The following is a 27899-nucleotide window of genomic DNA, read 5'->3' on the forward strand; positions in this document are numbered from 1 at the left end:
ATCTGTTCCAAAGTTGACCTATTGCCACTCATAACAGAGAGATATATGTGATCATATACAAGGTTTGAAATTATTCTGCTTTTGTCAAATATTATATCTCTTTGGGCTCCTTGAGGTCAATTTGCAGTCAACAAATAATTTGTAATTATGTTCTGGCCCCCTGACCATCCACTCAAGAGAAAATTGGGCCTTGGCTGAATCTAGTTTATGATCCCTGACCTGCTATATATTATCTGGTGCACTTATTTTAAAGAAGTGCACTATATAGAGAATAGGGTGCCATTTGGGACGCATCGGCCATTAACTGTAACCTACTACTTTACCAGTAGGGTCTTGGCAGCTCCTTTACTCAACCTCTCCAGGCTGGGATGCTACCTGACTAATTCTGGACTCCTCTCCTAACTTTTGAAGAGAACAATGGTTCCTTTTACAAGACCCGAGCTATTTTAGTGAATCCCAGGCTTTTTGCAATCAGAGCTCTGGGTGCCAGGACCCCTGGGGCTTTCCTCTTGTCAAGTAGCTAACTACGGGCCTCCCAGGTGGCGCAGTGGTCGAAGGCACTGCATCGCAGATGCTAGCTGTGCCACTAGAGATCCTGGACCAGGCTATGTTGCAGCCAGCCATGACAGCGAGATCCATGGTGCGGCACACAATTGGCCCAGCGTCGTCTAAATTAGGGGAGGGTTTGGGTGTCCTTGTCCCATCATGCTCTAGCGACTCCTGGGCACATGCACGCTGACACGGTCGCCAGGTGTACGGTGTTTCCTCCGACACATTGGTGCGGCTGGCTTCCGGGTTAAGTGGGCATTGTGTCAAGAAGCAGTGCAGCTTGGTTGTGTGATGTTTCGGAGGATGCATGGCTCTAGACCTTTACCTCTCCTGAGTCCGTACGGGAGTTGCAGCGATGAGACAAGACCGTAACTACCAATTGGATACTACAAAAATTGGGGAGAAAAAGGGGTAAAAGTATATATTTTTTTAATAAAATAAATAGCTAACTACAGTAGTGATGTGTGTGTGTTTGTGTATGTGTTGAACACTTATTGTTCAACTACTTGATTATTATGAGCAGATTTGCCTGTGGCCCAAACCACGGTTGTGGCAGAGAAAAGGAGGATTCAAATGATGGATGAAGTCAATGTATTGAGCTTTCTACCATATGTGACTAACAGATAAAGTGCAGTCTGAAGCCCTGTCTAATTTATAACCTGGAGCTGCACACACACACACACACACACACACACACACACACACACACACACACACACACACACACACACACACACACTATATACGCTCACACACACATGCACATTGACGCCACACACACACACACACACACACACACACACACACACACACACACACACACACACACACACACACACACACACACACACACACACACAACACACACACACACACACACACACACACACACACACACACACACACACACACACACACACACACACACACACACACTTTCACACTCTTCACACACAGACTGCTGCTACTCTGTTTAGTATCTATCCTGATTGTTTAGTCACTCTTACCCTTACCTGCATGTAAATATTACCTTAATTACCTCAACTACCTCATACCCCCGCACATTGACTCGATACCGGTACTCCTTGTATATAGCCTCATTATTGTTATTTTATTGTGTTCATTTTTATCTTTTTTTTCTGCAATATTCTTACTTTTTAACTCTGCATTGTTGGTTAAGGGCTCGTAAAGTAGGCATTTCACGGTAAAGTCTACACCTGTTGTATTCGGTGCATGTGACAAATACAATTTGATTTGACACACACACACACACGGACGCACACATATCTCTCTCTCTCTTTCTCTGTCTCTCTCTCATTCCTCACAGAAGGAAGGTTGACTACATCCCATGGTATCCATGTCATCCCCAGTTGATACAGTCTATTGTAACAATGTTCTCTATTCTGCGAGAGTGATCTCGAGATTCTTAATTCACCTTCATTGAATCTTACTCCAATGTGATAAAGACATATGATGTGCATCCCAAATGGCAACATGTTCCCTATATATAGTGCACTACTTTTGACCAGATCCCTATGGGGAACAGGGTGCCATTTCAGACACGGGCCATCTATTCCAGGTTCTACTGTTCAAATCAAATCAAATCACATTTATTTATATAGACCTTCTTAGATCAGCTGATATCTCAAAGTGCTGTACAGAAACCCATTCTAAAACCCCAAACAGCAATCAATGCAGGTGTAGAAGCATGGTGGCTAGGAAAAACTCCCTAGAAAGGCCGGAAACCTAGGAAGAAACCTAGAGAGGAACCAGGCTATGAGGGGTGGTCAGTGCTCTTCTTGCTGTGCCGGGTGGAGATTATAACAGAACTTGGCCAAAATGTTCAAATGTTCATAAATGACCAAATGTTCATAAAATGATCAAATAATAATAATCACAGTAGTTGTCGAGGGTGCTGTTATGTCCTTCTAGAATGTCAAACAGATGCAAGTGAAAAGCGAATCCAATGAAGGTTAGAAAGTAGTTTAGTACTGTTGATTGTAGGTAAGCCAGGGTTTGAATGATACGCAGTTTATCATTATATGTTTACTGTTGATAAGGGGATGGGGAGAGTGCACAAGGTTTGATAGCGACCACAGTAGCTAACATAATGGTTGGTTAATAATGTTTTGAATAAATAATGTAATGTAGTGCAGAAGTGAATGCCATACACATATAGTATGGATTTACTAACATATAAACTCTTGTAAGGATACTCTTTATACATTTGCAACTACAGTTTAAGTCGGAAGTTTACATTCACTTAAGTTGGAGTCATTAAAACTCGTTTTTCAACCACTCCACAAATTTCTTGTTCACAAACTATAGTTTTGGCAAGTCAGTTAGGACATCTACTTTGTGCATGACACAAGTAATTTTTCCAACAATTGTTTACAGACAGATTATTTCACTTATAATTCACTGTATCACAATTCCAGTGGGTCAGATGTTTACATACACTAAGTTGACTGTGCCTTTAAACGGCTTGGAAAATACCAGAAAATGATGTCATGGCTTTAGAAGTTCTAATAGGCTAATTGACATCATTTGTGTCAATTGGAGGTGTACTTGTGGATGTATTTCAAGGCCTACCTTTAAACTCAGTGCCGATTTGCTTGACATCATGGGAAAAGCAAAAGAAATCAGCCAATACCTCAGAAAAACATTTGTAGACCTCCACAAGTCTGGTTCATCCTTGGGAGCAATTTCCAAACATCTGAAGGTACTACGTTCCTCTGTACAAACAATAGTACGCAAGTATAAACACCATGGAACCACGCAGCCATTATACCGCTCAGGAAGGAGACTCGTTCTGGGGCGTATGTCTCCTAGAGATGAATGTACTTTGGTGCAAAAAGTGCAAATCAATCCCAGAACAACAGCAATGGACCTTGTGAAGATGCTGGAGGAAACAGGTACAAAAGTATCTATATCCACAGTAAAATGAGTCCCATACCGACATAACCTGAAAGGCCGCTCAGCAAGGAAGAAGCCACTGCTCCGAAACCGCCATAGGAAAGCCAGACTGCGGTTTGCAGCTGCACATGGGGACAAAGTTCAAATCAAATCAAATCAAATGTATTTATATAGCCCTTCGTACATCAGCTGATATCTCAAAGTGCTGTACAGAAACCCAGCCTAAAACCCCAAACAGCAAGCAATGCATGTGAAAGAAGCACAGTGGCTAGGAAAAACTCCATAGGAAAAACTCCCTAGAAAGGCCAAAAACCTAGGAAGAAACCTAGAGAGGAACCAGGCTATGAGGGGTGGCCAGTCCTCTTCTGGCTGTGCCAGGTGGATATTATAACAGAACATGGTCAAGATGTTAAAATGTTCATAAATGACCAGCATGGTCAAATAATAATAATCATAGTAGTTGTCGAGGGTGCAACAAGCACGTCCGGTGAACAGGTCAGGGTTCGCCAACCCAGACAGGGAGACCACGTCAGTGACTCAACCCACTCAAGTGACGCACCCCTCCCATGGACGGCATGGAAGAACACCAGTAAGCCAGTGACTCAGCCCCTGTAATAGGGTTAGAGGCAGAGAATCCCAGTGGAGAGAGGGGAACCGGCAAGGCAGAGACAGCAAGGGCGGTTCGTTGCTCCAGCCTTTCCGTTCACCTTCACACTCCTGGGCCAGACTATACTTAATCATAGGACCTACTGAAGAGATAAGTCTTCAGTAAAGACTTAAAGGTTGAGACTGAGTCTGCGTCTTTCACATGGGTAGGCAGACCATTCCATAAAAATGTAGCTCTATAGGAGAAAGCCCTACCTCCAGCCATTTGCTTAGAAATTCTAGGGACAATTAGGAGGCCTTCGTCTTGTGACCGTAGCGTACGTGTAGGTATGTACGGCAGGATCATCTCGGAAAGATAGGTAGGAGCAAGCCCATGTAATGCTTTGTAGGTTAGCAGTAAAACCTTGAAATCAGCCCTTGCCTTAACAGGAAGCCAGTGTAGGGAGGCTAGCACTGGAGTAATATGATAAAATTTTTGGGTTCTAGTCAGGATTCTAGCAGCCGTATTAAGCACTAACTGAAGTTTGTTTAGTGCTTTATCCGGGTAGCCGGAAAGTAGAGCATTGCAGTAGTCCAGCCTAGAAGTAACAAAAGCATGGATTCATTTTTCTGCATCATTTTTGGACAGAAAGTTTCTGATTTTTGCAATGTTACGTAGATGGAAAAAAGCTGTCCTTGAAACAGTCTTGATATGTTCTTCAAAAGAGAGATCAGGGTCCAGAGTATCGCCGAGGTCCTTCACAGTTTTATTTGAGACGACTGTACAACCATCCAGATTAATTGTCAGATTCAACAGAAGATATCTTTGTTTCTTGGGACCTAGAACAAGCATCTCTGTTTTGTCCGAGTTTAAAAGTAGAAAGTTTGTAGCCATCCACTTCTTTATGTCTGAAACACAGGCTTCTAGCGAGGGCAGTTTTGGGGCTTCACCATGTTTCATTGAAATGTACAGCTGTGTGTCGTCCGCATAGCAGTGAAATGTAACATTTATGTTTTCGAAACAATAGTGGTTCTAAAACGGAACCTTGAGGAACACCAAAATGTACAATTGATTTGTCAGAGGACAAACCATTCACAGAGACAAACTGATATCTTTCCGACAGATAAGATCTAAACCAGGCCAGAACTTGTCCATGTAGACCAATTTGGGTTTCCAATCTCTCCAAAAGAATGTGGTGGTCGATGGTATCAAAAGCAGCACTAAGATCTAGGAGCACAAGGACAGATGCAGAGCCTCGGTCTGACGTCATTAAAAGGTCATTTACCACCTTCACAAGTGCAGTCTCAGTGCTATGATGGAGTCTAAAACCAGACTGAAGCGTTTCGTATACATTGTTTGTCTTCAGGAAGGCAGTGAGTTGCTGCGCAACAGCTTTTTCCAAATTTTTTGAGAGGAATGGAAGATTCGATATAGGCCGATAGTGTTTTATAATTTCTGGGTCAAGATTCGGCTTTTTCAAGAGAGGCTTTATTACTGCCACTTTTAGTGAGCTTGGTACACATCCGGTGGATAGAGAGCCGTTTATTATGTTCAACATAGGAGGGCCAAGCACAGGAAGCAGCTCTTTCAGTAGTTAAGTTGGAATAGGGTCCAGTATGCAGCTTGAGGGTTTAGAGGCCATGATTATTTTCGTCATTGTGTCAAGAGATATAGTACTAAAACACTTTAGTATCTCCCTTGATCCTAGGTCCTGGCAGAGTTGTGCAGACTCAGGACAATGGAGCTTTGGAGGACATCAGACCAGGTCGGATGAAACAAAAATAGAACTGTTTGGCCATAATGACCATCGTTATGTTTGGAGGAAAAAGGGGGAGGCTTGCAAGCCGAAGAACACCTTCCGAACCGTGAAGCATCATGTTTTGGGGTTGCTTTGCTGCAGGACGGACTGGTGCACTTCACAAAATAGATGGCATCATGAGCAAGGAAAATTATGGGGATATATTGAAGCAACATCTCAAGATATCAGTCAGGAAGTTAAAGCTTGGTTGCAAATGGGTCTTCCAAATGGACAATGACCCCAAGCATACTTCCAAAGTTGTGGCAAAATGGCTTAAGGCCATCACAAAGTCAAGGTATTGGAGTGGCCATCACAAAGCCCTGACCTCCATCCTATAGAAACGTTGTGGGCAGAACTGAAAAAGCATGTGTGAGCAAGGAGGCCTACAAACCTGACTCAGTTACACCAGCTCTGTCAGGAGGAATGGGCCAAAATTCACCCAACTTATTGTGGGAAGCTTGTGGAAGGCTAGCCGAAATGTTTGACCCAAGTTAGCCATTTAAAGGCAACGCTACCAAATACTAATTAAGTGTATGTGAACTTCTGACCCACTGGGAATGTGATGAAAGAAATAAAAGCTGAAATAAATCATTCTCTCTACTATTAATCTGACATTTCACATTCTTAAAATAAAGTGGTGATCCTAACTGACCGAAGACAGGGAATTTTCACTAGGATTAAATGTCAGGAATTGTGAAAAAACTGAGTTTAAATGAATTTGGCTGAGGTGTATGTAAACCTCCGACTTCAACTGTATATGAACATGGACAAATCAATGAAGAGTGTGCCCTTTTTGTACCATTGATTGAGGCATTTTATACAGAATGATACTTGTCTGGTAATAATGTCTTAGCCTGGGTACCAGACCTGTTTATTCTGACATTCCACTCTAAGGAGTGGCAAGGAGTGGAATGTCAGCACAAACAGGTCTGGTACCCAGGCTAATAAAATCCTGCTTGAGTTGGTTTACCTGGTCAACACAGCCGTAGCGCTTGAGATGAAGAACATCCCAGAGACTTAACTAGCGTCTAATGCTCTTTGTGTGTGACATCTTCTAGAGTCCGCTCACGTTTCCTGGCGCTGCTAACTGCAGTGAAACGATCATCTCGGATTTTACAAGGCCTTATTTAATAGGGCCTCTATACGCTGGAATACCTATTAGATCATAGAGGAAGGGATTGGGAGCGAGGAACCACAGAGCAGTGGCCAGGGTAGAAACCCCTCTACTGAATCATTAAAAGGAGCAGAATTGGCTGAGATTCAACTTCCAAACAAGCCTTTATACTCTCTTACGCCCCAGTCATGTATTCAGTGAACCTCCTAAAACATAGATGATCAAAGAGGCTGAAAGGCTGAAAAAACACTGAACCACACTGAAACACACTAAACACATAACACTGAACCACACTGAAACACATCATACTGAACCACACTGATGCATATCATTCTGAAAACATAACACTGAACCCCAGCACAGTCAGACAGGAAGCTATGAGAGATGATTGGAAAGTCTTACCCCCAACAACATTCAACACAACGTCCAGCAGCAGCAAAGTAAACAGCAGCATACATACATTGGATACGACTTGTGTTTTCTCAATATAAAGATCTACTGTGGATGTAAAAGTGCCAGAGTGCATCACATTGTAAACGGACGAGGAGGAGGATTGGATTGTCTTTCTGCCAGCCCATCATTTTACGGCTGTATTTACAGCTGTATTCTAGAAATGCACTTAGGGAGGTTTAGAGAAAACAGAGCTTGACTCACAGAGGCGTAATCTCCTATCAGACTTTCAGTTAGCTCTAATATTTATAAATCACAAGCTTTTTGTGGGGCTTCCCCGACGCTTTACTGCTTCTTTTTCTTCCTCTCTCTCTCACAAGTGTCAACATCAGCAACATACGGATGGAGGTTGGGATGGACCATCTGTGCTAGCAAAAAATTGGCTTAAAAAGGATATATTTCACTGATAGCTTATAGTGGCGGTTAGATACATTCACCAAAGACTGGAATGGAATGTTTAGATTGAATATTTGAGTGGGGTGGAAATCACCATGGTAATGGTCCAAGAGATAGAAGCGGTGTCCTTTTGTCATGGGTAATTATAGAGGAACAGCTTTCTACTAAGCCTTCATTTTGGCTCTGAACAAATTCCCACTTAATTATGCTCCCATGCATTTGACACAACTTTATTTGAAAATCACGTAAAATTAAAACTCTCCCTCAGTGAAACAGGCTCAATTTGAGGGACTCAATCTCTGTGAGGTTTCCACAAAAAAATGTCAGCTACTATTCCAGAGGCTAAAGAAAGAATCAGATATGCTATCAGGTCCAAAATTAATGGCATCCTTGATAAAGATTAAAGACTGTCTAAAATAAATAATACAAATACTGAACTATAGCTAAATGCATGCCACGTAATTTTTTCTAACAATTATTTGATATTAATACAATTGCTCAGAAAAATGTATTTTGTGCAACAATAAATACATAAAAATAAATAAAAAAGATAGGGTCAAAATTATTGGCACCCCTGTTATCAATACTCCAGCACCCTCCCCTTGCGAGGATAACAACACAGACGTTTTCTAAAATGTCATTGGGAGAGATATTAGACCATTGTTCCATACTGAATCTTTCCAGATACTGTTCAGAGTATTTTTTATTTCTTGTTAAAAATATATATATTCTCTGAGCAAATGTATTAGTATAAAATATAATATTATTATTTTTTACCATAAAATATAGCTCAGTATTTGTAATATTTATTTTATACATTATTTTCTTTTCTTTATCAAGGGTGCCAATAATTTTAGACCTGACTATACATAGAGTGACGTCTTATATTTTAATTGAGCGCATGCACAAGAAGCACCTAGAAGCTGACGCTGAGGAAATACAATACCTTGAAAATGAGCTTGGCCATTAAGCCTCCATTTTAGGTGTCTTATCTTTCTCAAGCCGTTGAGACCCTAAAAACTGACTTGGCGGAAAGAAACAGACAGAAGAGAAGTGCTGTTACTGAAGTTGATCCCCATAGCTCTGTACCGCTGCCTCCCTCCACTCAACCATCTTAAACTCCCCACAACTCTGAACAAGTGGGTCAGAGCACTATTAAAAAGTTGTGTGTGTGTGGGTGCGTGCGTGCGTGCGTGCGTGTGTGTGTGCGTGTGTGCGTGTGTCCGTCCCATGTCTTAGATCCTGCTAAAAACATACACTACACACACACAGACCCAGACATTATACACATCCATTCAAACAATCCCTGTTTGTTCCACTTGTTTTTCAGGGTGTTGTGGGGTCACAGTTGAAAGGAATGAAACCTGGATTGATCTTGTCAGTCCTCAGTCACACTGAACTCAGTTGAATGCTCTTTCAGTTCATGTACTGTAGCCTAGTTCAGCTTCCCCATGAGAGAGAGGAGAGAGAGAGGAGAGAATGGTCAGTGTGAGACCTCGGTTGAGTTGGACAGTGCATTAGGCAAGTTTACTCTCTCTCTACAGTGGATGCTGAACTCCAGTCAAATGGAAACAAATCAAATCAAACTTTATTTGTCACATGCGCCGAATACAAGTGTAGACCTTATCGTGAAATGCTTACTTACAAGTCCTTAACCAACAGTGCAGTTCAAGAAGAGTTAAGAATATATTTACCAAATAAAATAAAGTAAAAAAAATAATAAAAAGTAACACAATAAAATAACAATAACGAGGTTATATACAGGGGGCACCGGTAACAAGTCAGTGTGCGGGGGTACAGGTTAGTTGAGGTAATTTGTACATGTAGGTAGGGGTGAAGTGACTATGCATAGATAATAAACAGTGAGTAGCAGCAGTGTACAAAACAAATGTGTCAATGTAAGTAGTCCGGTGGCCATTTTATTAATTGCTCAGCAGTCTTATGGCTTGGGGGTAGAAGCTGTTAAGGAGCCTTTTGGTCCTAGACTTGGCGCTCCGGTACTGGTTGCCATGCGGTAGCAGAGAAAACAGTCTATGACTTGGGTGAGTGGAGTCTTTGACAATGTTTGGGGCTTTCCTCTGGCACCGCCTATTATATACAGTTGAAGTCGGAAGTTTACATACACCTTAGCCAAATACATTTAAACTCAGTTTTTCACAATTCCTGACATTTAATCCTAGTAAAAATTCACTGTTTAAGGTCAGTTAGGATCACCAATTTATTTTAATAATGTGAAATGTCAGAATAATTGTAGAGAATGATTTATTTCAGCTTTTATTTCTTTCATCACATTCCCAGTGGGTCAGAAGTTTACATACACTCAATTAGCATTTGGTAGCATAGCCTTTAAATTCTTTAATTAACTTGGGTCAATTGTTTCGGGTAGCTTCCCACAATAAGTTGGGTGAATTTTGGCCCATTCCTCCTTACAGAGCTGGTGTAACTGAGTCAGGTTTGTAGGCCTCCTTGCTCGCACGTGCTTTTTCAGTTCTGCCCACAAATTTTCTAAAGGATTGAGGTCAGGACTTTGTGATGGCCACTCCAATATCTTTACGTTGTTGTCCATAAGTCATTTTGCCACAACTTTGGAAGTATGCTGGGGTCATTGTCCATTTGGAAGACCCATTTGCGACCAAGCTTTAACTTCCTTACTGATGTCTTGAGATGTTGCTTCAATATATCCCCATAATTTTCCTTGCTCATGATGCCATCTATTTTGTGAAGTGCACCAGTCCGTGCTGCAGCAAAGCAACCCCAAAACATGATGCTGCCACCCTTGTGCTTCACGGTTGGGAAGGTGTTCTTCGGCTTGCAAGCATCCCCCTTTTCCTCCAAACGTAACGATGGTCATTAAGCCAAACAGTTCTATTTTTGTTTCATCATGCACAAAGTAGATGTCCTAACCGACTTGCCAAAACTATAGTTTGTTAACAAGAAATTTGTGGAGGGGTTGAAAAACGAGTTTTAATGACTCCAACCTGAGTGTATGTAAACTTCCGACTTCAACTGTAGGTCCTGGATGGCAGGAACCTTGGCCACAGTGATGTACTGGGTGCACTACCCTCTGTTGCGCCTTATGGTCAGATGCCGAGCAGTTGCCAAACCAGGCGGTGATGCAACCGGTCAGGATGCTCTCGATGGTGTAGCTTTAGAACTTTTTGAGGATCTGGGGACCCATGCTAAATATTTTCAGTTTCCTGAGGTGTTGTCGTGCCCTCTTTACAACTGTCTTGGTGTGTTTGGACCATGATAGTTCGTTGGTGATGTGGACACCAAGGAACTTGAAACTCTCGACCTGCTCCACAGGAACTAAACTTGGGTGGAGTCTTCTATCCTCTCTTCTGTCTGCATCCTAAATGGCACCCTATTCGCTATGTAGTGCACACCTTTTGACCAGAGACCTATCAAAAGCCCTACCAAGAGCCCTGGTCAACAAAAAGTGCACTAGAAAGAGAATAAGGTGCCATTTGGGATGTGGACTCTCCTCTCTTGTTTTTCAATGTCTAACAGTTTTTTAATGGGATGGCTCTAGTGTATAATGTAGGTTATATTTCTCCCCACCTCAGTCTGTCTCTAATGAATTTAGAAGAACATACTGCAAAGCTAACTATAAAATATTTACTAAACCGCATGGTGGTAGTTGATATGGAAGAAGAAAAAGGGGACAAAAAAGCACTCAGCTCTCACCAGCACAAAGAGCGTCTAGCGGGGAAATGCATTTCCACACGAATTGAGAGAAAAATGACTAAGTGTAGGTTGTTTTTGTTTCAGTGTATGGTTTTATTCTAACACCCTGCTCAAGGACAGCTAGGGTTCTATTTTCTTCCATATCCCTCCACACTTTAGGACTTTTCTAATATTATGAGTTAGGGTGGGACATTTTATTTTATTTTTCCTTGCTTCTATTTCAGGTGGTAGCCAGACTAAACCCAACCCAAAAAGGTTTAGCTAAACTGGTGCAGAGAATCAGAAATCCATTTGATAATGACGATTTTCCAATGGTGCTTTTCTCTGCTCTGGTGTGGTTTGAATAGGGGCGGCAGGTAGCCTAGTGGTTAGAGTGTTGAGCCACTAACCGAAAGGTTGCTGGATCGAATCCATGTTGCTGTATCGAATCAATGTTGTTCTTCCACTGAACAAGGCAGTTAACCCACTTTAGGCCGTCATTGTAAATAAGAATTTGTTGTTAACTGACTTGCCTTGTTAAATAAAAAAAATATAGGGGTTCAGCTTTGCAACCTCTGATTCACTTGGCTTTTTATTTGATTACAGCAGTAGTTTACATCATTGAGGGAATAGACACCAGAAGGTACTTTAAGCCTTGGATTGTGTGTGTGTTTATGTTATGCCTCTAAATTTGGTGACAAACTGAACAAACGGAGCCAAAACACTTGAGCATTGTTTATTTTTTGCTCATTTGACAGTCAGACAGCCAGGCCAAAGGGATTAACAACAGTTTAAAAAAAGAATTATGTTCTACGACTCAGCTTGTTCAGCTGTAGCTTTTAAGTGAAGGACATTGCCTTGACTGTGCTCAGACTGTTTCTTCCTACCTCTTACAGGTAATTTGACCTATATCGTCACAGCAAAATAGGATTTTAACATTTAGTCCTAGTGTCGCTTGATCGCTGGTTAGTGCAATACTTTTAATATAACTGTGTGTTAGTGTGGATATTCAGTGAATTTATCTACATCATGAAGCTCATCTTCATTTTGTGTGGTGCAGGAAAAGTCTCAGCAACAAAAAAGTGATCAAATTAAGATCCTACATCTGTACCAATCTGTTTCCCTTTACCAGTTATCTCAGCAGTTATTGCTGTCTAATACTGTATGTTGACATTTTATCCCACTAGTCTTGCTGGTATCCCTTCATGGCCACACATAGTTTTTATCAAAACCTTGTTGGTGTTTTCTCAGAGGAAAGACTAACGGAGGTCCTGTCCTCCCCTTTTTTCCAGGAAGAGATGAGTCTCTTATCTAGTAATTGTGTCACTCTCCAAAATGACTTCCGACCTCTTAAAATTCCCATGCATCACTCCAACCCCCCCACAATTCCCATGTGAGTGATTCCATACGAAACCAGGAAACAAAATATTTTTACTAAACTGAATCCATAGAATGGTCCTTTGGAGGAAGGATTTTTGACATATGTCTGACATTTATATCTTAAAGCATAATTGAGAAATAATCAAAGTTGGCATATTTATGACATTTTGGTCTTACCCAGGCCTCCTTTAATACTCCATAATGTATAATCTGTAGGTGCTACAAAGCAAAAAATTGGGTCATATTAAGCTTTAATGCTTACTCTGTAATATTAGTAGTATTTTGATTTCAATAACATTGTTTTGAACAATTTATGAATATTGCAAAATATAAACATGTATATGAAAAAAAAAATGGGGGAATTTGTCCATTTTTTAAAAGGGACAATACGGTATTTTGGCAGTGCACCTACTGATGAAACATTATGGAGTTTTAAAGGAGGTCTGGGTAAAGCCAAAATGTCATAAATATGCCAACTTGATGAATGGGCAAGACAAAAGATTTAAGTGCCTTTGAATGGGGTATGGTAGCAGCTGGTAGGCGCACCGTTTTGTGTCAAGAACTGCAATGCTGCTGGGTTTTTCACGCTCAATAGTTTCCTGTGTGTATCAAGAATGGTCCACTACCCAAAGGACATCCAGCCAACTTGACACAAATATGGGAAGCATTGGAGTCAACATCGGCCAGCATTCCTGTGGAATGCTTTCGACACCTTGTAGAGTCCATGCCCTGATGAGTTGAGACTGTTCTTAGGGCAAAAAAGGGTGGGTTGCAACTCAATATTAGTAAGGTGTTCCTAATGTTTGGTATACTTAGTGTATATAAAGTGTAATATTGGGATGCAAACTCAAAATTGAATACATTTCAACTCTATATCTGAGATAGTACAGGTGTCTTCTTTTTTTAAAGCCCATAACCATGTGTGTGAGGTGTATACTTTTGTTTCAAAGTAGATTTTTAAGGCTACCAATAATCACTCTGTGTGACCCTGATTTAGCCAACTGCAGTAAAACGTTAATTCATTCTCAATTATGATTTTAGATACAAATATCAAATATACTGAAAGTCAACAATCTTTTCTCCGAAGGACCATTCTATGGATTACATTTCGTGAAAATCCCCCCAAATCATGGTATTTTTTTGTCCTGGTTTCGTATGGAATCACTCATGTGCTCTTCCAGTTTGTAGATTATTTGGTTTTCCTCAAAGTGCCTGTCAGTCGCATGAAAAAATACATTTGGTTTCAAATGAGCAATATAAGGACCGTATCTGGTAGAACTGAGCCACCCACAATCAAGGTGTCACACCTTGAAGCAGATGTATCTGCCTGCAGAATATATCTCTCTAATGCAATCTAATGACATAATTAGTCTTTAATGACGTACGATTTCCTCAAGTTGTTTACCAAAGGGCAGAGGGGACATCAGTAATAGCTATGTGGCTTGGACAGCTACACTGCATGGCAATGTGGACCCCGGGCGGGAGGGGAAGCTAAGGTTTGTGTCCCAAATGGCATCCTATTCCCTATATAGTGCACTACTTTTGACCAGAATCCTGTGGGCCCATATAGTGAATAGGGTGGATTTTGTAACACAGTCAGGGGGATTTTGAGATATAGATCACAGGAGGGTTAGTAGTAGAGGAGGGGAATGGACAGGGGAGATTATAAATACGCTAGGGGAATAAAGAGCAGGTGAACAGACAGATTCCAGGGGCATGGAGCTCTGGAGCTGACAGGGGCAGGAGGAGGGACACTAAGCCCAAACGGAGAGCAGGATTTGGGGTTAGTCTCACACCTGTAATCCCCTGACCCCAACCACCATGATAAACGGCTGGATCTCTCACCACCGGAGCTGTTGGTGACAACCGTTACCCAGTACCACAGTTTACTTTCTACACCAACCACTGCCACCAAGTGCAGCTACAGTATATAAAGATAACCATGGGATGGAATGAAACGGGGAGTAATTCTATTATATAGCTAGCTCGCCTGTCCTTTTATTTTGTCACTCGTTAGAGATTGCAGTTGGAATCCCTGATGTTTCAGTGGAGTACATAAAGTTAAACAGTTGTTTCTCCATCTCACACCATAGCCTACTACTTTAACTCCCCTCTCACATCCCATCTCCTATGCCAGCCAAGCCCAGTCCCAGTGCCTGGGGCGTTTGCTGGCCTCAGGGCCGGTTGAGGTGCTACATTGTTACCAGAGGGGTTGACAGAGCTGTAAAGTAGCAGGCCCAGCGAACAGGAGCAGGCAGACATACCAGCACACACATCAGTCAATTCTCTAAATCACTGCCCCCCCCCCCCCCCCTCCCCAGCTCCATCCCCCTCCTGACCTCAGCTCGAGACCAGTGACCTGGAAAATGGCTGCTGAGCAGAGCTGCGGACATAGAGCCAAACGCTTCCCCTCCTCTTCCCTCCCCTGCAGACAGCAGAAATATTCAGCCAATTACCAGATGATTATCTGGTCACAACACCAGCCACGGCGGCCGGGTGGGAAACACTCTGGGAGTGGATGAGTGGATGTACAGCATGCTTGGCTGGCTGTCAGCCTCGCTCCACACTGGAAGGGAATAATTAATCAAAGGCTTCTACATGGGGAGAAGTGGACCGGGATGCCCACTCCACTAGCCTTTTGGCCATTATACCTCCATTGACAGACATGTACTGATATAGGATCTTAATTTGACCTGTATTGTCGCAGCAAAATAATCCTTCAGGTTTTGAACATTTAGGGCTTCCTAGTGGCGCATCAGTCTAAGGCACTGCATCTCAGTGTAAGAGGCGTCACTACAGTCCCTGGTTTGAATCCAGGCTGAATCTCATCCGGCCGTGATTGGGAGTCCCATAGGGCTGTGCACAATTGGCCCAGCGTCATCCGGGGTAGGCCGTCATTGTAAAAAATAATTTGTTCTTCACTGACTTGCCTAGTTAAATAAAGTCCATAATATCGGTGGTTTGGCTATTAGCTGGTCAAAATAAGGCTACGTGAAACTGTAATACTGTTAATACAACTGTGTGTTAGAGCAGGTTTTCAATGAATTTATGTAAATCTCAGCAACAAAAGAATAATCAAAGTAAGATCCTACATCTGTAGAAGTAAATGAGGGATCCCCCTTCTTCACAGGTCCCCAGAAACACATTCATTTGGGCCAGACATTAGACCCAGTCCAACCCCAGACCCTTTCATTCCCAAGCACCTTTCTGATTCATATGGGATAAAGCAGAGGGATTTGCTCACTTGCTAGTTTTGTTGTTTTGTTACATTGGATTGGGGAAACGAAAGCCGTGATGCATCAGACTCCTTGTGCCAAAGTGCTCTTTTTATAGACAACCTACAAAGGACTCATTGACTGATATAACAGGGAATTGTCCCCCCAATGAGTGTTGGCAGGCTACATTGCCTAGTTACTAGAACCATATGAGGGTATTCTCTCAGAGTACAGTTTATACCATGTTCTGTTGCACATACTGTACCTTCTCCATAAAAATAATGTTGGTTATTTGTTTGCACTCTCATAAATTTACCCCTCATCCTTTGTCATAAACATTTTCGGATTTTGGGGCGACACCATAAATCGTCAATTTGCTTTCCACTTTCCGCTATACCTATGTTAGTTTTAGCATCAAAATTGAAATATAAAAAAAAGGTTAGGCTTACATAATGTATATCTTTATTCAGTTCTGCTCTGTAGTCGCGTTGTTTCACGAGTTGAAACCTGCTGCCTGTATGTCATGCATCAGTGTGTATGAGTAGTTGTATTCTAGCAGCGCGAAGAAGACATCAAAGCAGCGCTGTGGAACCGCAGTAAATCTCAGGCACTTGGAAGGTGCCTCGTTCGTTACATCACCTAAGTTGACAATAAAGTTTCATTAGAAAGAACTGCATGCGGTTCCTGTTGGAATGGAAATAAATACTCTTGTATAGTCCACATAAACCAGAGCCGCTCTCTGCTCTCTTCCCTGGGCTCTCCTTTGCCGTGGCCAACATGAGTAAAACATTTAAACGTGTTAACCCTCGCAAGGCTGCCGGCTCAGACAGCATCGCTAGCCGCATCCTCAGACCCTGGGTCTCGACCGCGCCCTGTGCAACTGGGTCCTGGACTTTCTGACAGGCCACACCCAGGTGGTGAGGGTAGGAAACAACATCTCCACCCCGCTGATCCTCAACACTGGGGCCCCACAAGGGTGCGTTCTCAGCCCTCTCTTGTACTCCCTGTTCACCCATCAATCAAATGTATTTATAAAGCCCTTCTTACATCAGCTGTTGTTACAAAGTGCTGTACAGAAACCCATTCTAAAACCCCAAACAGCGAGCAATGCAAGTGTAGAAACACGATGGCTAGGAAAAACTCCCTTGAAAGGCCGGAAACCTAGGAAGAAACTTAGAGAGGAACCCGGCTATGAGGGATGCCCAGTCCTCTTCTGGCTGTGCTGGGTGGAGATTATAACAGACATGGCCAAGATGTTCAAATGTTCAAAGATGACCAGCAGGGTCAAATAATAATAATCACAGTGGTTGTAGAGGGTGCAACAGGTCAGCACCTCAGGAGTAAATGTCAGTTGGCTTTTCATAGCCGATCATTCAGAGTACCTCTACCGCTCCTGCTGTCTCTAGAGAGTTGAAAACAGCAGGTCTGGGACAAGATAGCACGTCTGGTGAACAGGTCAGGGTTCCATAGCCGCAGGCAGAACAGTTGAAACTGGAGCAGCAGCACGGCCAGGTGGACTGGGGACAGCAAGGAGTCATCAGGCCAGGTAGCCCTGAGGCATAGTCCCGTGTGGCTCAGTTGGTAGAGCATGGTTTTTGCAACGCCAGGGTTGTGGGTTTGATTCCCACGGGGGACCAGTACGGAGAAAAAAAATGTATGAAATGTATGCATTCACTACTGTAAGTTGCTCTGGATAAGAGCGTCTGCTAAATTACTAAAATAAAGAGAGAAAGAAAAAGAGAGAGAAAAGAGAGAGAAAGATATTTAGAGCGAGCATACTTAAATTCACACAGGACACCAGATAAGACAGGAGAAATACTCCAGATATAACAGACTAACCCTAGCCACCTGACACAAACTATTGCAGCATAAATACTGGAGGCAGGAGGGGTCAGGAGACACTGTGGCCTCGTCTGACGATACCACCGGACAGGGCCAAACAGGCAGGATATAACCCCCACCCACTTTGCCAAAGTACAGCCCCCTAGAGGGATATCTTCAACCACCAACTTACTAACCTGAGACAAGGCTGAGTATTGCCCATGAAGATCTCCCCATGGCACGAACCCAAGGGGGGGCGCCAACCCGGACAGGAAGATCACGTCAGTGATTCAACCCACTCAAGTGGTGCACCCCTCCTAGGGACGGCATGGAAGAGCACCAGTAAGCCAGTGACTCAGACCCTGTAATTGGGTTTGAGGCAGAGAATCCCAGTGGAGAGAGGGGAACCGGCCAGGCAGAGACAGCAAGGGCGGTTTGTTTCTCCAGTGCCTTTCTGTTCACCTTCACACTCCTGGGCCATGACTGCGTGGCTTGATTACCAACCACGACGAGACGGCCTACAGGAAGGAGGTGAGGGCCCTCAGAGTGTGGTGTCAGGAAATTAACCTCTCACTCATCGTCAACAAAACAAAGGAGATGATCGTGGACTTCAGGAAACAGCAGAGGGAGCATCCCCCCATCCACATCGACGGGACAGTAGTGGAGAAGGTGGAAAGTTTTAAGTTCCTTGGCGGACACATCAACTGAAATTGTCCACCCACAGGAGGCTGAAGAAATTTGTCTTGTCATCTAAAACACTCAAACTTTTACAGATGCACAATCGAGAGCATCCTGTCGGGCTGTTTCACCACCTGGTACGGCAACTGCTCCGCCCACAACCGCAAGGCTCTCCAGTAGGTAGTGCAGTCTGCACAACGCATCACTGGGGGCAAACTACCTGCCCTCCAAGACACCTACAGCACCCGATGTCACAGGAAGGCCAAAAAGATAATCAAGGGCAACAACTACCCGAGCCACTGCCTGTTCACCCCGCTATCATCCAGAAGGCGAGGTCAGTACAGATGCATCAAGGCTGGGACCGAGAGACTGAAAAACAACTTCTATCTCAAGGCCATCAGACTATTAGACAGCCATCACTAACACAGAGTGGCTGCTGCCAACATACAGACTCAAATCTCTGGCCACTTTAATAAATGTAATAAATGGATTTAATAAAGGTATCACTAGTCACTTTAAATAACGGCACTTTAATAATGTCTACATATCCTACATTACTCACCTCATATGTATATACTGTATTCTATACGATCTACTGCACCTTGCCTATGCTGCACAGTCATCACTCATCCATATATTTATATGTACATATTCTTATTCATCCCTTTACGTTTGTGTGTATAAGGTAGTCGTTGTGAATTTGTTAGATTACTTGTTAGATATTACTGCACTGTCGGAACTAGAAGCACAAGCATTTCGCTACACTTGCATTAACATCTGCTGACCATGTGTATGTGACCAATAGAATTTGATTTGATTTGATTTATAGTCCTCCCAGACCTGTGAATGGATCTATCTGGGTTCAACTTCAAACTCTCTCCCCACTCAATCCTCAGTCTGCACTCCTTGGGAATACATTTAGAGATGTCTTTATTTCTTTAGAATTGCAGAGTTTATTTAAAATAGAAATCCTCCTTACTCTGAAATATTCATGGAAGCTGAACATCTGGAAAGTTCTGCTTTGTAGAAGAAGAAGAACATGGTTATGGCTAATAGGTGTCTAGTTCACATGGCTATATTTGTTAGGGGACCTATACTATTCTTATTGTAATCACCACAAAGATTGCATTCCAAATGCCCCCTTATTCCCTTTATATTACACTGTGCACTACTGTTGACCAGGGCTAATAGGGCTCTGGGTGCCATTATGGACACAACCTATATCTGATGCTTCAGTTGAGGAGCTGGTGGATAACCTCAATGAACCACAGTCTCATTCCTGTACTCTGCACCTCCGAGGGGAGCAGACCATAAACCAGGGTGATAGCCCTGCCTGTAAAGGAGATGGACCAGAGATAATGTGAATGGAAAGAAAGCTTGTTCCCTGCAGTTTAGCCCCTCTTCCCTTCCCCCTCCTCCCTGATACAGCTGTAGGTGTGCTGCCTCTCACTGACACTGAGAGGACTGGGGTCAGGTGTCAGTCAATGTTGGGGGTGCAGTGCGAATGTAAGAACACAGGAGAGCCTTGTAGCCCCCTGCCCCCATCAACCACTTCCTTCTCGTGTTGGCTTACTTCTTGTCTTATCAACCCATTTCCTGTCTCTCTGTCTGTCACCATGGTAGCCCTGACCTTGTGACATGAGGCTGCCAGGTTAGAGTCACTCAGGATGCTCAGGCTCTTTGCCCTGGATGCATCTGCACCGCTGTACTTCTGTGCTGGGCCTAGAAAGGCAGAAGAGGCACCATAAACCATTGATTTCCACTTTAAAAATTGCAGAAATCTCTACGCCATTTCCTGGTTGTTAAAATCGAATAGTTTGCCTAATTTCAGTTTATGTGACAAAACAAGCAAGTATCATGTAAAAAATCATTGTACCATCTAAACCGCTGTGAAATATATTTTCCATAAAAAAATATTGTATTTTCAGCTGTTTGAAGCTGGTGTACAAAACCGAAAGTAAAAGACACAAAACAAAACTTAAGAATGTGAAGCATAGAAATAGTGCACATAGAACTGATCTACCACTTCTTAGACTTGTTTTCAATGAGAATGACAGATCTATAATACACAGTTCTATGTGAATTTGGTCAGGTCATCCAAAAAGTGACATATTCTGGCTTTAAAATGTCAGAATAGATTTTGAATCTGTATCAACCCCTACAAAAATGTCCATTAATTATAATCCACATAATAATTCACATTTCCTTTTGCTGCAGGATTATTTTCCTGCTTTAGCAAACTGGCTCAAATTAAGTTCCTACATCTGTATAGATCTTGGAAGACAATTTTAAACACATTTAGGTATCATGGCGGAACCCAGAAGACATTGCCCAAATTGAAGGTGGTAATGTTTTGGGTGAAACCAAATCCTCTGTTTTCAGACTGGATATTTACATATACAGTACCAGTCAAAAGTTTGGACACAACTACTCGTTCCAGAGTTTTTCTTTATTTGTACTATTTTCTACATTGTAGGATAACAGTAAAGACATAACAACTATGAAATAACACATATGGAATCATGTAGAAACAAATCAAAATATATTTGATATTTGAGAATCTTCAAAGTAGCCACCCTTTGCCTTGATGACAGCTTTGCACACTCTTGGCATTCTCTCAACCAGCTTCATGAGGTAGTCACCTGGAATGCATTTCTATTAACAGCTGTGCCTTGTTAAAAGTTAATTTGTGGAATTTCTTTCCTTTTCAATGCATTTGAGCCATTCAGTTGTGTTGTGACAAGGTAGGGGTGGTATGCAGAAATAGCCCTATTTGGTAAAAGACCAAGTCCATATTATGGCAAAAACAGCTCAAATAAGCAAAAAGAAACGACAGTCCATCATTACTTTAAGACATGAAGGTCAGTCAATGCGGAAAATTTCAAGAACTTTTAAAGTTTCTTCAAGTGCAGTTGCAAAAACCACCAAGCGCTATGATGAAACTGGCTCTCATGAGGACCACAACAGGAAAGGAAGACCCAGAGTTTTTAGAGTTCATTAGAGTTACCAGCCTCAGAAATCAGCAATTAACTGCACCTCAGATTGCACCTCACAGAGTTCAAGTAACATACATATCTCAACATCAACTGTTAATTGAAATACATTCCAGGTGACTTCCACATTAAGCTGGTTGAGAGAATGCTAAGAGTGTGCAAAGCTGTCATCAAGGCAAAGGGTGTCTACTTTGAAGAATCTCAAATCTCTAATTATTTTGATTTGTTTAACACTTTTTTGGTTACTACATGATTCCATATGTGTTATTTCATAGTTGTTATGTCTTTACTATTATTCTACAATGTAGAAAATAGTCAACATTTTTAAAAAAACCTTGAATGAGTAGGTGTGTCCAAACTTTTGACTGGTACTGTATATCTACTTTTCCAGTATAAGTGCAAGAAGAAAATCTTCGAAAGAAGCATAATGGCGTAGAAAATTGTTGGCGTCTCTCAGAAGCCCTCTCCCTCTGAGAAACACATATCTCTAGTTGCATCTCAGATGCCTCTTGTCTCATTTAGCTGCATGGAGGTTAAACGGAGCATGATTGTTTACCTGCGTATTCGTGAGGCAGAAGGACGATGGTGCCCATCTCTTTAGGAAAAGGACAAGTTTGTTGGCGGAGGGCAGCTGTGTATTTTTTATTTTGTTCAATATGGTGGTAGCCGAGGCCTATTTGCTGCTATGTGTCGCTTTATAAAGAGCCTGAGATTGAAAAGATGAGTAGCCTAACCCTCATTCTGTCCTCCTCTCCTCTCATACTCCCTCTCCTCCTCTCCTACTCCCCTCCTCCCCATTCTGACCAGCCAGGGGACCTGAGAGTGGCTGAGCCCTCCTCCCTCCCCTCATACAGCTCAGTAGTTCTGTCACGGCCAGTAAACTGCGCCTGCTATGGGAGCAGCGCGGGTAGGCGACTTTGTCAGCACACACACACGAACACACACACATACACACACACATACGCTGGGCTTTAAACAGAATTGCACCAGCAGAGAGATAGAGAGAGCTAGGATAAATAATTGAAGTGTGCATTCTGTACTTTGGTGAATTTTAAAGCTGTATTCTGCAGAGGCTGTAAATGTCGAGGAGAAGGAGACGTTAATGATTCATGGGCTGCTTTTATCTGCTTTGGTTCAGGTCACTGTCCTGAAGGAACTCTGGGCATTGGGGAGAGGGGGGAGAGGCAGGAAAGGTGGGGTGTCATGACCGAAAAGATTAGCCTGTTTCTCGCCTCAGTGTGTTTGTGTGTGTGTGTGAGTTCTCAGTGAAAAACGCGCCCGCACAGATGCCATTTTTGCCAAAGAAAACGTTAAACCAAATATTATGGCTGAGCTGCCTGCCCAGTTGAACTTTTTTGCTATAAATATTTGAGGTGGAATTTATGGATATTCTTTTATCACCGGGATTTAATTTCCGAAAATGTGTTCCAAATGATGGAATAGGGTGCCATTTGGACACACCCCTATAGTCCAACACATTTAGGAAAATGTGCCTTTACGACTGCTGTTGCTATGATTACTATGTCTCTGAAATGTTCTGTTCACTCATCTGCGACGGTTGATAAGCTGCCCTGAAACATAAGGTTTCTCTTTTCCAAATGAAGTGTCCAATAAATGTGATATTGAAACAAAAACAAAACAATTATCACAACATTATGCGTTCCAATTCTAACACTTGTAATTTCTCAATATCTAATGAATAACAATGCGTGAATATATCCAGGCAGCAATGAATCAAATCGTGGTTGTAAAATACTCTATTAGATGTCGTTCCAAATTCTGATTCAGGTAAGCTTTATAAGCATATTGTTCCACTGCTGCTTGTCACAAAAGAAGGATAGTTTTTTCCTGCTGAGGAAATGTTGTTAACAGAGATTTAATATGTTGTTCTTTTTTTTTACTAGCGATACAGTACGTTATTGGGATTAACATGGGTAACCGGATCCCGGGACTCTCAAATGAAATGACAGGACCTGGGAAATTAGGCCCTTCAAATGTTTTCCTCCAATGTCGCACTAATGCAATTCCACAAAATACATAACATGCACAGCAGATAAGCCAAAAATGTTATCACATTATCCTAACAGGTTGTTTGCATGGAAGCATTTAGCCTAGCATATTTACTTCACACAAAGTCACCATTAATTCAAAGCACACGTGTAATTGACACTGAATGACTGCACGCACGACCCAAATGCAATTAATAAACCCTGAAAGGAAACCTACCTCTGCGGAAGCACAGTTCCCGCTCAGCCCAGTTAAAACTGTTCGCTGCTCTGGCACCCCAATGGTGGAACAAGCTCCCTCACGACGCCAGGACAGCGGAGTCAATCACCACCTTCCGGAGACACCTGAAACCCCACCTCTTTAAGGAATACCTGGGATAGGATAAAGTAATCCTTCTAACCCCCCCCCCTCCAAAAAAGATCTAGATGTACTATTGTAAAGTGGTTGTTCCACTGGATATCATAAGGTGAATGCAGCAATTTGTAAGTCGCTCTGGATAAGAGCGTCTGCTAAATGACGTAAATGAAAATGTAAATGTAGAGTATAGCCTATAAAAGTGTGTGCCTCTTTGATTAGTCATTGTGACTCTTCAGACAGTCACACATTTGATAGGTCTACGCAAAATTCACTACACAGGCATCTCTGTCACAGACATTCAATCTGTTAAGTGTTAACAACTCAGAGGCATGAGGGAAATTCAACTTTCCTTTCCTAGAGCCTATGCTACTTTTCTGTCCAGTCCCATTCCCACTGATATCCAGAATCCTGACTCCTGTCTCGTTTGAAAATTCCTAACTTTATTCTGTAATCCATAGTTTGCAATGCATTATCAAAGCACGTCTCTCGCCTATGCATGTCAAAATACCGCTATAACATTTCCCCCGATTCTCTGCGATGTCTCGTAGGCCAATTTGCTCCCCGAATGAGAGCTTTGGTAGAGAATGTGTGGTCAACAAACAGGATGATAATACAGTAGATATGGATATTTTTTTAAACAGAGTTGGTCTAGTTTAAGATACCTTAAACTATTTCCTCTCTTCATATCCCAGTTTTTCATGAGCTGATCAGCTATCTGTATAGATCATCAACTCGATTTTGCCAAATATAGGAGATATTCTGTCATTCGTTGAAGGAGGTTATCTAGCAAGCTTGGCAACTTTGGTCAGTTGACTTTAGTTTGACGGACGTTACAAAGTTTGTATGATTTGACAACGCTGTACTCGGGGTGCGCTCTGTGTCGAGATAGCCTACTGCTGAATCTTTTTATTTTTTATTTTATTTATCCTTTATTTAACTAGGCATGCGCTGAATTAATTAAGGAAGATGATAAAGCTTGGAATTTATGAACGGCCTGTTTAGCAATTCACAACAATGACATTTACGATCAAAGATAGATACTCTATCATTACTAAATATTTGTATTTTCTCTGAAATCTTTACATAGTGGCGCCATGAAGCTGGCAAGGTGGTGCAACGACAATCTTATTTGGGGTGAACCCTGGCATAATGACCATATATTGGTTTTAAACACTTTAAATGGGCAATTACGATTTTTGCGGTATTTCCCGTGACTCTCGGGATAAATATGAATTATTCCAGGTATTGAAAGTTGGTAATTTTTCATGAAAATATTCATCCTTAGTATGTCAGATGGATGGAGATTGACAGAGATCCTCTTAACGCTTTTCCGTGTTGTGTGTGAGAGTGAGGGATTCCCTCAAATGGACCCTAGGAAGAAGATCTCTGGGTTTCCATAGCCCTTTGGCTGCATTGGGAAACACTTGGAGAGACATCCGTTCCCTCGCTCTACACAACTGTCAATACTCTCAGAGAAGTGGTTGAGTGTAGGTGCTGATGTGATGTTGTACATTCCACCCCTGCTTCTCTGGATAGTAGTAAAGCTTGCCAACATACTATAGCTGCCTGCTAAAGAATAAAGTGTTACATGTGTTTTGTATTTTCTCAGTCTCACGTTTGGTGTGTTTTGAGCTGTGTTATCACTGTCAAAGTTTATATGTAGTCATGAATTGTCTTCTTATCCTATCCCTTTCTTCTCCACTTCTCTCCTCAGGGAGCTGATGCCCAAGACCCTGGAGGGCCAGATCACCATGGAGAAGACCCCCAGCTACTTTGTGACAAGAGAGGCCCCGGCCCGGATCTCCGCCATGTCCCGGAACACCAAGCTTATCGTGGTGGTGCGGGACCCCGTCACCAGGGCCATCTCTGACTATACGCAGACGCTGTCCAAGAAGCCCGACATTCCCACCTTCGAGAGCCTGACCTTCAAAAACAGGACTACGGGGCTCATCGACACGTCCTGGAGCGCCATCCAGATCGGCATCTATGCCAAGCACCTGGACAACTGGCTGCAGTACTTCCCCATGGGTCAGATCCTGTTTGTGAGCGGGGAGCGACTGATCAGCGACCCGGCCGGAGAGCTGGGCCGGGTGCAGGACTTCCTGGGGCTCAAGAGGATCATCACTGACAAACACTTCTACTTCAACCAGACCAAGGGCTTCCCCTGCCTCAAGAAGGCTGAGGGCAGCAGCAAGCCCCACTGCCTGGGCAAAACCAAAGGGCGGACCCACCCCAACATCCACCCAGAGGTGGTGCAGAGGCTACGGGACTTCTACAGACCTTTCAACATGAAGTTCTACCAGATGACTGGACAGATATTTGGTTGGGACGATTGACTGGGTCTCAAGTACTGGATGTTCAGTGGAGAACACTGAGGACTATCGACACTACCAAATGACTGTGCGACATCCACAATACTAAGCCTAGAATCAATATTTGTGTATGAGAGAGAAGAAAGTAGCCTAATCTGCTCTTACTGGCAAGCCAGATATGCAATATGTTTCACTGTGTTACGTATTCCTCCATCTGAACTGCCTCAAAACCAATATCAGCAGCCTACAAGATGCTGGTTGAAGAAAATGCATAGAGCTGGATTGTCCCTCATAGAACATGTGGTGGTTCCAATACAGAAAGATACTGTAGGTACTGTCTCTACATCTCTACAAGGTTTTCCCAGCACTATCAGAGTGAAGTGTTTTCTGTTTGGAACCTTCCAGTGCTGCAAAAGACAAATATGCAGTGGTGTTTCTGAAATGTTATTTGAAATGGCATATAAAGTCTTGTCTGAGTGGTTCTATGCCATACTTTAAAGCAAACCTAGCTGCTTTGCATTTTTTCTAGAAAATATTGAAAAAATAAATACATGTTATTTATTTAAGATGATGTACACATGCAGTATATAATATACATATTTTGAATAACTTTCATCACTGATAATATTGTTACATATCATGTTGTATATGCCTCTAGAGAGTTACATTTGTTTTATTCTGTACAACATATTTTTTGCTTTATCAAGTTATTCATTTTAATTTGTATATTCTTTACATTACATTGACGCGGTTCCTACACCCTTTCCCGCTGAGCTTGCAATTCCAATCCTGTGAGGGTTTGTTATTCCGAGTGTAGTTTCCCCAACTTCATTTAATGGAGTTAATTGAATTACAGTGTAGCGTGAGAGACAGAGCAAAGATAGCACTTACTGGATGTGTCCAATGGCACCCTATTCCCTATTTAGTGCACTACTTTTGACCAGGGCCCATAGGGATTAGGGTGCCATTTGGATGGATAATCAGTCAGCTGTTGTATCATCAACAGCAACTCCTCAACTAATGTTATAACGAGACCTCCAGTGGGCCTATCCAAATTATTCCTCAAATTTCCTCTTCGACATGCCTCCTTGTGAACTGAATACAGTTGATGTCAGTCTGCCTTCCTTGCCTCGGAGGCATCCGTGGATGGCGGTCTCTCTCTCTGTGTTAAAAAGAGCTGTAGCACAATGGTGAAGTTGTGTTTCTGATTTATATCTGCCTGGTTGTATTGTAAGCTTCCAAAAGATCCTCTCTTCTCTCAAAGCAGATGTGCCTCAAAGGGACACTTAATCATGGTCAGTGTTTTCTATAGGAGTTCAGTGGGAAACATATCCTTAGGTTTTATGCAATCTGCCACCCGTCTTTATCATACATACATACTGTTATGATTTTGTCTATTTAATTTGAATTCATGTTGGATTTATAAAGCACACTTTTAATAAAAGATAACAGTTATATTAACATCTGGTGAGTGACATTTGTGAAATCCTGATCCTGCTTTTTTATCATCACCATTCTGCCTGTTCTTATGCTTTAGAACAGGTATTCAATGGACTGAAGTACATGCAGATTTATTCCTGTGAGGTGGCAGTGTTAGAGTAATGTACTGTTACTTCAAAGTGATGTGGAGTAAAGCCTCATTTACACAGTACGCAACACAA

General features: G+C 42.4%; 1 protein-coding gene across 1 annotated transcript in view; it reads left to right on the top strand.

Moving 5' to 3' along the window:
• The window catches only part of LOC115201441 (heparan sulfate glucosamine 3-O-sulfotransferase 3A1-like), a 52829-nt gene extending 25130 nt beyond the window's left edge, over nucleotides 1-27699 (top strand). Inside the window, exon 2 of the mRNA XM_029765060.1 lies at nucleotides 25641-27699. Coding sequence (XP_029620920.1) covers nucleotides 25641-26262 — 622 coding nt within the window. The 3' untranslated portion in view covers nucleotides 26263-27699. The remainder of the gene's footprint in view (nucleotides 1-25640) is intronic.
• Nucleotides 27700-27899: the final 200 nt, after the last annotated feature.

The sequence above is a fragment of the Salmo trutta genome, chromosome 10 (genome assembly GCF_901001165.1).
Source record: "Salmo trutta chromosome 10, fSalTru1.1, whole genome shotgun sequence".
Taxonomy (NCBI): Eukaryota; Metazoa; Chordata; class Actinopteri; order Salmoniformes; family Salmonidae; genus Salmo; species Salmo trutta.